At 48.6% G+C, this 12672-nt stretch overlaps 2 protein-coding genes across 2 annotated transcripts; both read left to right on the forward strand.

Annotated features, from left to right (window-relative positions):
- Window positions 1–6006: 6006 nt before the first annotated feature.
- LOC308158403 (uncharacterized protein) lies at window positions 6007–6939 on the forward strand (the record flags this gene model as incomplete). The annotated part of the gene is made up of 1 exon (XM_080531991.1): window positions 6007–6939. The coding sequence occupies one exon, from the start codon at window positions 6007–6009 to the stop codon at window positions 6937–6939; it is 933 nt and encodes a 310-aa protein (XP_080388117.1).
- An 848-nt stretch (window positions 6940–7787) lies between these two features.
- LOC308158404 (uncharacterized protein) lies at window positions 7788–8789 on the forward strand (the record flags this gene model as incomplete). The annotated part of the gene is made up of 1 exon (XM_080531992.1): window positions 7788–8789. One exon carries the CDS (start codon window positions 7788–7790, stop codon window positions 8787–8789), a length of 1002 nt encoding a protein of 333 aa, XP_080388118.1.
- Between the last annotated feature and the right edge of the window lie 3883 nt (window positions 8790–12672).

Consider the following 12672-nt stretch of genomic DNA (forward strand, 5'->3'; position numbering starts at 1 on the left):
ATGTCAAGTCCCTCACGTGGACACGCTCTCCGATGGCCTTCCTTCCATCCCAACTTTCTGACACCAGTGTAGCGAACGTGAACTGGTAGTGTAACTCGCCCCATGCGGGAATCGAACCCCGATCTCCCGCATAACCGACGGCCGCCCTAACCATTAGACCAAGAGAGTTAACTCCCTTGGAGGAGCTGTTAACGGGGCCTCATACAGGATCGTTACACTATCCTCACCGTTCGGGAGAGCGTGCCCTCACGCTTCACTATGTCAAGTCCCTCACGTGGACACGCTCTCCGATGGCCTTCCTTCCATCCCACTTCTGACACCAGTGTAGCGAACGGGAACTTCTAGTGCAACTCGCCCCATGCGGGAGTCGAACCCCGACCTCCCGCATAACCGACGGCCGCGCTAACCATTAGACCAAGAGAGTTAACTCCCTTGGAGGAGCTGTTAACGGGGCCTCATACAGGATCGTTACACTATCCTCACCGTTCGGGAGAGCGTGCCCTCACGCTTCTCTATGTCAAGTCCCTCACGTGGACACGCCTCTCCGATGGCCTTCCTTCCATCCCACTTCTGACACCAGTGTAGCGAACGTGAACTGGTAGTGTAACTCGCCCCATGCGGGAGTCGAACCCCGACCTCCCGCATAACCGCCGGCCGTGCTAACCATTAGACCAAGAGAGTTAACTCCCTTGGAGGAGCTGTTAACGGGGCCTCATACAGGATCGTTACAATATTAAGACGTTCTAGGGAGCTCCTTACGGCCTGAGAGACGACGAATGATAAAGATGATGAATCTTATAAAGATGAGATGATAGAATTAGCAATTTACCTGGAAAGAACCGATGCCCAACAAAGTCCAACAGTCTAACTCATTAAAAGTTAAGTGGTCGTTTATGTGCTATAAAGTTGCAGTTGAACTTGGCCCTTTAAACAATAAACCTTTTATGAAACACTCTGCAAACTAAAACTGCAATTACCTCAGGTCATGGTTCACACTCATCTATGAATCAGACCTTTCTGCAGGTTTATTTAAAACGAAGTCTCGTTGTGTTATTTATACTGTTGAGTTTTCAAAATAGTGAAAATACCACCGCTCATCCGTGATCAGACTTTGCTGAGGTGCTGGAACTGAAGAGTATCAATAGAGTGCAAAATAACAGCATCCGCACACTAAAACAATGTGCAAAGAAACCTTTATTATTGCGAGCTTTCGGTCATCGACCTTCTTCAGGCATAAAGCAGACAAGTGAATGCAGAGGTATAAAGGGTTCAAACGACATGTTCTGCTATGTATATATATATATCTATATATATAGATATAGATACAGTATATATTGTAAATATTTTTGGGGGGTGTTTCCTGTCTCATGAACACTTGTGTATGTTTTTGTAGTCCACAAAATCTACAATTCCCTTGATGCCTAGCCACTAGGTGACATTTTTGACACAGGTGTTGTGCATTGGCTAAATCAAGTGATGTTGTTTGAACCCGTTCCCAGGTCTTAGTCAAGGACACACTAGTGGTGGTGTTCCCAGGTCTTACTCAAGGACACACTAGTAGTGGTGTTCCCAGGTCTTACTCAAGGACACACTAGTGGTGGTGTTCCCAGGTCTTACTCAAGGATACACTAGTGGTGGTGTTCCCAGGTCTTACTCAAGGACACACTAGTAGTGGTGTTCCCAGGTCTTACTCAAGGACACACTAGTGGTGGTGTTCCCAGGTCTTACTCAAGGACACACTAGTGGTGGTGTTCCCAGGTCTTACTCAAGGACACACTAGTGGTGGTGTTCCCAGGTCTTACTCAAGGACACACTAGTGGAGGTGTTCCCAGGTCTTACTCAAGGACACACTAGTGGTGGTGTTCCCAGGTCTTACTCAAGGACACACTAGTGGTGGTGTTCCCAGGTCTTACTCAAGGACACACTAGTGGTGGTGTTCCCAGGTCTTACTCAAGGACACACTAGTGGTGGTGTTCCCAGGTCTTACTCAAGGACGCACTAGTGGTGGTGTTCCCAGGTCTTACTCAAGGACACACTAGTGGTGGTGTTCCCAGGTCTTACTCAAGGACACACTAGTGGTGGTGTTCCCAGGTCTTACTCAAGGACACACTAGTGGTGGTGTTTCAGGCGGGATTTGAACTCACAACCTTCCAATCACCAATCACCAACTCACTATCCACTAGAGTGTTTCTCAACCCTCTCCTCGGGGACCCCCAGCCGCTCCACATATTTGATCTGTTCCACCACCAGCACACCTGATTCAACTAAACCATAATTGCTTTGTACTTGATTAGTTGAATCAGGTGAGCTGGTGGTGGAACAGATCAGATATGTGGTGCGGCTGGGGCGCCCCGAGGAGAGGATTGAGAAACACTGCGCGGCTAGACCACCACTACCTATGATGTCTATGATGATGACTTCACAGCACGGTCCAGAGTGACGACTCCCTCAACTCCTCAACTCCTCAACTCCTCAACTCCTCAACTCCCTCAACTCCCTCAACTCCTCGACTCCTCGACTCCTCGACTCCTCAACTCTCTCAACTCCTCAACCCCCTCAACTCCTCAACTCCTCAACTCCTCAACTCTCTCAACTCCTCAACTCTCTCAACTCTCTCAACTCCTCAACTCTCTCAACTCCTCAACTCCTCAACTCCTCAACTCCTCAACTCCTCAACTCTCTCAACCATAGGTGAAAGTGGGCCGGAACGGTCCGGTGCGGCGTTCCGGCAAGACTTTCTGTGCCGGAACGCCGTTGGGGGAAGAGATGCAGCTGCCTGTTAATCAAAATCCGATTGCTGCAGAGTGCAGAAGCAATCACGATTCACGATCCATAATTTCCAACAAGGAAACACATGGCTGACGTTATGTTTCGTTGCGTCTATTTTAATACCTTTGAAAAGGACATGTTAACCCGCTTTACAGTAGACCCGACGCGACGCGACGTGGTTGGGTGGGCAGCACTGGGCACTGAGACAGTCCGACCGGGATTACAGTCGCGCCGTATGGAAGCATATAGTGGACTAATTCAAATGTTAATGCAATTTGAGATTGCATTTGTATGTTCCACTTTTGCATGCATTCTTTCAGACAATATTCAAATTCAAATGCAATTCTAACGATTTGCATTTTCATTTTCATGTACCTGATGTGCACATTCGCTGTCAATATTAAAATGATAATGCAAAGCCATTTGACATTTAATTTTCAAAGTCATGCGCTGCTTTGTAGCTGACAAAATTCAAAAGTTTATTCTAATGTGAAAATTACTATGCAATCCCAAAATAGCATATTCATTTGCCACTTTTGCCTGCATTATTTGAGTCAATATTCAAATTGTAATGCAATAATGTGATACGCAATTGCATTTACATGTTCTAGTAAACACATCCGCTTTGTAGCTGACAAAATTCACATTTTCATTCTAATGTGAAAATGACTATGCAATCCCAAAATAGCATATTCATTTGCCATTTTGCCTGCGTTATTTGAGTCAATATTCAAATTGTAATGCAATAATGTGATTAGCAATTGCATTTATATGTTCTAGGAAACACATCCGCTCATTAGAATTGCATTTAAATTTGAATATTGTCTGAAAGAATGCATGCAAAAGTGGAACATGCAAATGCAATCTCAAATTGCATTAACATTTGAATTTAGTCCACTATATGCTTCCGTAAGCAAGCCGTGTTGCCAGATTGGGCTACTTTTGGTCACACTGGACGGGTGGATTCGGCAGCTTTTAGACTGGTTGGGCTGGAAATTGTGAATTCCATCTGGCAACTAGCAAAATATATGCATACGTATCTGGTAGCCTACTGGTACTTTCAAATCGCATCGTATTATTATTATTAATAATAATAATTACAATTTACAATACAAATACAACAATTGGGGGTCCCTCAAAGAAAATTTGGGCGCACTGCGCGAGCACAACATCAACCTCCAAGGCTTGATTCTGACCCAGGAAAAACCCTGGTATGTACTGTATAACATGATAGCCATCTATGCACTGTATATAAGATGATGACCAAGGGTCTTTCTGCTGCTGACCAAGGGGTTGAGTTCACTTGATGAGGCCCATGTTTTAGACTCTGTAGGCTACTGTATTTGTTTATTAAGACTTAAGATATATTATCTGAATTTCTCTTGTTTTATCAAATGTTCCAATTATTTTCATTTCTTGTGCTGGTTTAAAATTGCAGGAAACTAGCACAAATAATTGTGTGGGAGAGAGGGGCCGCCGCTACCAAAACGTGCACAGTTTTGGGTCGCTCCACCACCAAAAACTCTCACTCCAAACTTTTGGTGAAACATGGCAGCCCTAAAGTGTTTCTAATTTCGACACCAACACCACGATGTGTGTGTTCAGGGATGCATGAAGCTGGGGGCAGGAGGAGAACAATATGAAACGATGAAGGTTGGGGTAGTAGCCTATAGTTCCTGTAAGAAACTCAAACCACTTTCACCCCTGCTCTCAACTCCTCAACTCCTCAACTCCTCAACTCTCTCAACTCCTCAACTCCTCAACTCTCTCAACTCCTCAACTCTCTCAACTCTCTCAACTCTCTCAACTCCTCAACTCCTCAACTCCTCAACTCCCAGGAACCAGTAACGTCCACGTGCCGGAGGGTGCACGTCAGGAGTGTGTCAGGTGGGTGTGTGCGCGCGTGTCACTGTTCTTTTCATGAACCAGCGGCCCTGTGTGTGTGGTTACACCCTGCATTGTCCCGCCGCTCCCTCCCATTGTCTCCGCGCCGTCCTGCTGCCCTCTGCTCCCCTGCAGGACCCATCAATCAACCCGCCTGGGCCTGATTAAATACTCCGTCTGTACCCAAGTCAAACATGAGGAAGAAAGGCTCAATCAATAACGAGGGATAATGTTGTGTGATATGACCCTGTTTGATATGTTGTCTTATCGTGTTAGCTGCGCCTGCTAGCGATACGCGGGGCTAATTAGATATCTAGAGCCAGCGCGGGCTCTGTAGCAACTGCTGCTCATTGAGGTGAATGGAGATGTGGTGTTAGCATTGCTAACGGTATAGCAGGAAACAGAAAACAATGTCTTTTCTAGACAAATGTGACATTGACAATCATTAGCCCCACCTGGTGTGTTGGAGCACGTATCAGTGTAGACATGATTGAGAACAAGATTCACAAAAAATTACATGATTACATAGTATTGTTTTTTTCTTCTTTTTCTTTTTTATATAAACATACAACATTTAGAAAATACACCTCTCCAAGGAAATCAGATCCTAACTTGATTTCAACCTTCATGTTGACTACATCACCGAAAACACAAACAAATGTTCATAGACAGGCTATATTCAAATTTGATTTCAACCTTCATGTTGACTACATCACCAAAAACACAAACAAAGGCACTTAACCCCTAATTGCTCCAGGGGCGCTGACTATGGCTGACCCTGTGCCTAGAACAAATAATACATTTTGTTGTACTGTTGAACTGTTCAATGACTGAAAGGTTGAATCTAATCTAATCTCATCTGTTGCACCATGCGTTGTGAAACGTTAATGTAAAGGTGATTAGTTTCAGTTTCATACAGTCGATGCAGCTCAATGATTTAGCTGTTCATCAGCCAGGACATGGCAGCCGGCTACGCTGCTATTCAGAGCAAAGTTCAGAGTATCAGAATCAAGCCCAAAAGAAGAGGGGGAGGGGACGGCAGAAGGAGAGTGGGAGAATAGTGCGATGGGGGTACAAAGAGGGAAAGTAGAGCGAGAGTGAGAGAGAAAGAGGGAGGAGCGGAAAGAGTTTTGGAGGAGAAAGAGAGCTATAGGCAGGAAAAAAGAGAAATATATGAAGTTCACAAAGAAAGAAAGAAAGAAAAATGAGAGAGTGAGCGAGAGAGACAGAGAGAGATACAACAATAGATATTTATAACAGTCTGTCTGACACACATCCTAACGCAGCCACAGACACGAAGAGACTATACAGTCGTACAAAACGTATTGGAAACATATGTGAGCCAAGCCTGCCATGGCCAACACGGTCAGGTTCGACAGAGGGGAGGTGGAGGAGAGGATTGTGGATATCTACGTCAGTGCAGACGCTCCCGGACTCTATGAAACCATCCCTGGGACAGAGGACGCCCCCCCAAAGACCGTAGCAGGTGATCAGCTGTCAGGTACAGAGACCTCAGAGAAGAGACCCTTCAGAGCTGCTGCAGTGTGTCTGGGGCTGCTGTGTGTTCTCCTACTGGCTGGGATCATAGGCCTGAGTGTCTACTTTCACCTGGTACAGACCAGTAACAACCAGCTGACTGGAGAGAGAGACCAGTTACAGACCAGTAACAACCAGCTGACTGGAGAGAGAGACCAGTTACAGACCAGTAACAACCACCTGACTAAAGAGAGAGACCAGCTACAGACCAGTAACAACCACCTGACTGGAGAGAGAGACCAGTTACAGACCAGTAACAACCACCTGACTAAAGAGAGAGACCAGCTACAGACCAGTAACAACGCCCTGACTGAAGAGAGAGACGACCTTCAGAGGAAACTTTGTGAGAATACTGGTTGTCCAGAAGGATGGAGCAAGTTTGACTGTAACTGCTACCTCCTCTCCATTCTCGCTAAAACCTGGGATGAGAGCAGACAGGACTGCAGAGACAGAGGAGCAGACCTGGTGGTCATCAACAGCAGAGAGGAACAGGACTTTATCATTGGTTTGAATCAGAACGTGAGGGGGAGTTTGAGCGTCTGGATTGGCCTGACCGACAGAGACACAGAGGGGACCTGGAAATGGGTGGATGACTCACCTCTGACCACAGCGTACTGGGCTGACGATGAACCGAACAATAGCAATACCCATGGAGAGTTCGAGGACTGTGTTGAGATGTATGATTCTGGACAGTGGAATGACGGCCGATGTAGCGAACAAAATACCTGGATCTGCGAGAAAGTGCTTTAGAAATCACATTTTGTCTTACTTACAATTTCACACAACTGACTCTCTTTCATCTCTTACTCTTTCTCTCTCTCTCTCTCTCTTTGTCTCTTACTCTCCCTCTCCCTCTCTCTCTCTCTCTTACTCTTTCTCTCTCTCTCTCTTTGTCTCTCTCTTACTCTTTCTCTCTCTCTCTCTTTCTCTCCCTCTCTCTCTCTTACTCTTTCTCTCCCTCTCTCTCTCTCTTACTCTTTCTCTCTCTCTGCCTCTCCCTCTCTCTCTCTGTCTCTCTCTCTCTTACTCTTTCTCCCTCTCTCTCTCTCTCTCTCTCTTACTCTTTCTCTCTCTTTCTCTCCCTCTCTCTCTTACTCTTTCTCTCCCTCTCTCTCTTTGTCTCTCTAAGGCCTCGTTCACACAGCAGTGAAATGTGACCCAAATCCGAAGTTTTTGCAGACTCAGGTCTGATTTATTCATGACCGTGTCAAAATGTTGCCATTTAGCAGACACTTTTATCCAAAGCGACTTACATGAAATACATTTGTCTAAGTAAGTGAATCATCTACGTATTTATCTGTCATCATAAGAAAACATCCATGCTAGGACCTGGCAGTCACAATGCTAGAAGAAGGAAGCATTATTATATATTTATTTACTTACCTACGCACAGACAACCGGGCCCTGACCAGACCACAAACCAATGTATTTCCTCTTCGGCCTCTTTCGACACTTCCTTTTCTGCTGACGGCAGCACCAACACCAACAGTCTGTCTGACACACATCCTAACGCAGCTACAGACACGAAGAGACTATACAGTCGTGTTGAGGTAAAGTTCGAACACAACGTATCTGAGGCCATCTATGCCAAGCCTGCCATGGCCAACACGGTCAGGTTCGACAGAGGGGAGGTGGAGGAGAGGATTGTGGATATCTACGTCAGTGCAGACACCCCCGGACTCTATGAAACCATCCCTGGGACAGAGGACGCCCCCCCAAAGACCGTAGCAGGTGATCAGCTGTCAGGTACGGAGACCTCAGAGAAGAGACCCTTCAGAGCTGCTGCAGTGTGTCTGGGGCTGCTGTGTGTTCTCCTACTGGCTGGGATCATAGGCCTGAGTGTCTACTTTCACCTGCTACAGACCAGTAACAACCACCTGACTGGAGAGAGAGACCAGTTACAGACCAGTAACAACAACCTGACTAGAGAGAGAGACCAGTTACAGACCAGTAACAACAACCTGACTAGAGAGAGAGACCAGTTACAGACCAGTAACAACGCCCTGGCTGAAGAGAGAGACCAGTTACAGACCAGTAACAACGCCCTGACTAGAGAGAGAGACCAGTTACAGACCAGTAACAATGCCCTGACTGGAGAGAGAGACCAGTTACAGACCAGTAACAACGCCCTGACTAGAGAGAGAGACCAGTTACAGACCAGTAACAACGCCCTGACTAGAGAGAGAGACGACCTTCAGAGGAAACTTTCTGAGACAACCCGTTGGTGGAGCAAGTTTGGCTCCAGCTTCTACTTCCTCTCCACTGAGTCTAAAAACTGGTATGAGAGCAGAGATGACTGCATAGAGAGAGGAGCAGACCTGGTGGTCATCAACAGCAAGAAGGAACAGGACTTTATTATTGATTTGAGGGGGAGTTTGAGCGTCTGGATTGGCCTGACCGACAGAGACACAGAGGGGACCTGGAAATGGGTGGATGACTCACCTCTGACCACATCGTACTGGGCTGACTATGAACCGAACAATAGTGATACCCATGGAGAGTTCGAGGACTGTGTTGAGATGTATGATTCTGGAAGTAAGCGTAAACAGTGGAGTGACAACAAATGTAGCAGAAAAAATAACTGGATCTGCGAGGTTTAGAAATCACATTTTGTCTTACTTACAATTTCACACAACTGAGGGGGGAGGGGGGGCTAGTATGGGTGAGATATGGTCTGATCTTGTTATAAACATAACATTTCTGATTTAACTTCTTTGTTAGATTGTTAGTGTGGTGATAGGTGAGGTGAGAATCACATTACAAGATATTTGTAGGTTTCTGTGATGTTTAGTGTTTGATTTGTAATTTGGATGTGATCAGACATAGATATATAGATATATGTTCTCTAGGGGAATGGGAGCACATACATTCTGTTTTCTTGACATTGATAGTTAGTTGATTAGATTCCTACCAGTCATGTAGACAGTGAAAGTTTAGAATTTATGACATACGTTTTTTTTTGCTATGTATGCTTTTACTGTGTGATGTTATTTTAGCTGTTTTAGGAAGCCTTTTTATAACTGGCGAGGGACTATGGATGAAAATTTGCCTTCTGGGTAATTCTGGCATATTTACATGTTTAATGTTCATTAATATGCATATTTATGAATGAATGAATGAATGAATGAATGAATGAATGGTCTTTATTGTCATTGATATAGTACAGGTACCAAACAACGAAATTTGGGAGGGGTGGCTCCCCTGGTGCTAGGAGAAAAAAAACTAAAAACAAGAAGGGAAAGGAGCTGGTTTACATAAATAAAGGCTATGTACACTATCCACTATACTATACTATACAAATAAAACACTGTGCTGTACTCTATGCTATGCTATACCTATTCTAACATTTCCTATTCTCTGAACCTTATGTACCCGAGGGTTGTCATATTGCACATAGTGTTATTGCACATTCATTTAAAGTGTCGCAGTTTGCAGGTTTGAAATGTACACAGTTGTGTTTCAGTATTACACTTGATTTCAATCTAGTAGCTGCCATCAATTTGTCTAGATTGTCCAGGGCCTAGAACCTAGGTCTTTGCTGTGTTCAGGGCCTAAATGGCCCTGGGGTAGAAGCTGAGCTTCAGTCTGTTTGTCCTTGCGAACATGGTCCTGAATCGCCTGTTCGAGGGCAGCCGAGCAAAGTGTTCGTACCCAGGGTGGGATGGGTCTCTGGAGATCTTGGAGGCCTTCCTGAGTCTCTGCCTTCCTTGGAGGCCTCCATGTTCATTAATTAAATTGCACACATTTGGAAGGTCGTTGATATACAGAAGAAAGAGAAGGGAACCAAGATGCTGCCTTGTGGAACTCCCATATGTGACACGTTCTAATGATTTGGTCCTCATGTCTGATCCGATGTGATGATCAGACTTTTCTTTCAAAAAACGTGAATACATTTCCACATTGTAGAAAATCAAAGACACATCGCTAGTCAACTAACACAGCTTGTTCTGTGAGCCTGCTAACAATGTAAAGTAGTGTTGTAGTTAACTAGGTAACAATGTATTATTGTCTTATTGAATGTTTTATGTATTTACTTATTATATTTGCTTTTATTCATTGTAATTTTTTTCTTTTCTTACTATCCTCCTCTTGCTGTATTTTAATAATGTAAGTAAAGCACTATGAATTGCCGCTGTTGTATGAAATGTTCTATACAAATAAACGTGCCTTGCCTTGCATAGTGGTACCAGTCAGCCAAACGCCCACCAGACCTGTGATATGAGGTAAACACTCTCCACTCTGGGGTAAACACACTCCAGACGCTGGCGTGGTCCAGTACAATGGCCACTCCAGTCAAAGTCAAACACACAATGTACGTACAGAGGCTTTTTCACACTGTGCCATTCCTTCATTTGTTTTTCAGCCAGTTGGCTGGCCGAACATGATGCATTTATTTACAGCAGTGGTTCTCAAACCTCTCCTCAGGGACCCCCAGCCTCTCCTCAGGGACCCCCAGCCTCTCCTCTGGGACCCCCAGCCTCTCCTCAGGGACCCCCAGCCTCTCCTCGGGGACCCCCAGCCTCTCCTCAGGGACCCCCAGCCTCTCCTCAGGGACCCCCAGCCTCTCCTCAGGGACCCCCAGCCTCTCCTCAGGGACCCCCAGCCTCTCCTCGGGGACCCCCAGCCTCTCCTCAGGGACCCCCAGCCTCTCCTCGGGGACCCCCAGCCTCTCCTCGGGGACCCCCAGCCTCTCCTCAGGGACCCCCAGCCTCTCCTCAGGGACCCCCAGCCTCTCCTCGGGGACCCCCAGCCTCTCCTCAGGGACCCCCAGCCTCTCCTCAGGGACCCCCAGCCTCTCCTCAGGGACCCCCAGCCTCTCCTCGGGGACCCCCAGCCTCTCCTCGGGGACCCCCAGCCTCTCCTCAGGGACCCCCAGCCTCTCCTCAGGGACCCCCAGCCTCTCCTCAGGGACCCCCAGCCTCTCCTCGGGGACCCCCAGCCTCTCCTCAGGGACCCCCAGCCTCTCCTCAGGGACCCCCAGCCTCTCCTCAGGGACCCCCAGCCTCTCCTCAGGGACCCCCAGCCTCTCCTCGGGGACCCCCAGCCTCTCCTCAGGGACCCCCAGCCTCTCCTCGGGGACCCCCAGCCTCTCCTCGGGGACCCCCAGCCTCTCCTCAGGGACCCCCAGCCTCTCCTCAGGGACCCCCAGCCTCTCCTCGGGGACCCCCAGCCTCTCCTCAGGGACCCCCAGCCTCTCCTCAGGGACCCCCAGCCTCTCCTCAGGGACCCCCAGCCTCTCCTCGGGGACCCCCAGCCTCTCCTCGGGGACCCCCAGCCTCTCCTCAGGGACCCCCAGCCTCTCCTCAGGGACCCCCAGCCTCTCCTCAGGGACCCCCAGCCTCTCCTCAGGGACCCCCAGCCTCTCCTCGGGGACCCCCAGCCTCTCCTCAGGGACCCCCAGCCTCTCCTCAGGGACCCCCAGCCTCTCCTCAGGGACCCCCAGCCTCTCCTCGGGGACCCCCAGCCTCTCCTCAGGGACCCCCAACCTCTCCTCGGGGACCCCCAGCCTCTCCTCGGGGACCCCCAGCCTCTCCTCAGGGACCCCCAGCCTCTCCTCAGGGACCCCCAGCCTCTCCTCAGGGACCCCCAGCCTCTCCTCAGGGACCCCCAGCCTCTCCTCAGGGACCCCCAGCCTCTCCTCAGGGACCCCCAGCCTCTCCTCGGGGACCCCCAGCCTCTCCTCGGGGACCCCCAGCCTCTCCTCAGGGACCCCCAACCTCTCCTCGGGGACCCCCAGCCTCTCCTCTGGGACCCCCAGCCTCTCCTCAGGGACCCCCAACCTCTCCTCGGGGACCCCCAGCCTCTCCTCAGGGACCCCCAGCCTCTCCTCAGGGACCCCCAGCCTCTCCTCAGGGACCCCCAGCCTCTCCTCAGGGACCCCCAACCTCTCCTCGGGGACCCCCAGCCTCTCCTCTGGGACCCCCAGCCTCTCCTCAGGGACCCCCAACCTCTCCTCGGGGACCCCCAGCCTCTCCTCAGGGACCCCCAGCCTCTCCTCGGGGACCCCCAGCCTCTCCTCGGGGACCCCCAGCCTCTCCTCAGGGACCCCCAGCCTCTCCTCAGGGACCCCCAGCCTCTCCTCAGGGACCCCCAGCCTCTCCTCTGGGACCCCCAGCCTCTCCTCAGGGACCCCCAACCTCTCCTCGGGGACCCCCAGCCGCTCCACGTATCTGATCGGTTCCACCACCAGCACACCTGATTCCACTAATCAAGTATAAAGCAATTATGGTTTGTACTTGATTAGTTGAATCAGGTGTGCTGGTGGTGGAACAGATAAAATTTGTGGGATCTGGGGCTCCCCGAGGAGAGGTTTGAGAACCACTAATTTACAGTATGAGTTATATTCTTCAAGAATCAATGTATATCTTGAATTTAGAAGTCCAATAAAGGATGTACCAATCCCAGATTGTCCATCTAATGAATTGAAACGGCCCTTGAACAACCAATCCCAGATGATTGTGCATCAATAATGATTTGGGGATG

The sequence above is a fragment of the Nansenia antarctica genome (assembly GCF_963989245.1).
Source record: "Nansenia antarctica genome assembly, chromosome: 5".
NCBI classification, from domain to species: Eukaryota; Metazoa; Chordata; class Actinopteri; order Argentiniformes; family Microstomatidae; genus Nansenia; species Nansenia antarctica.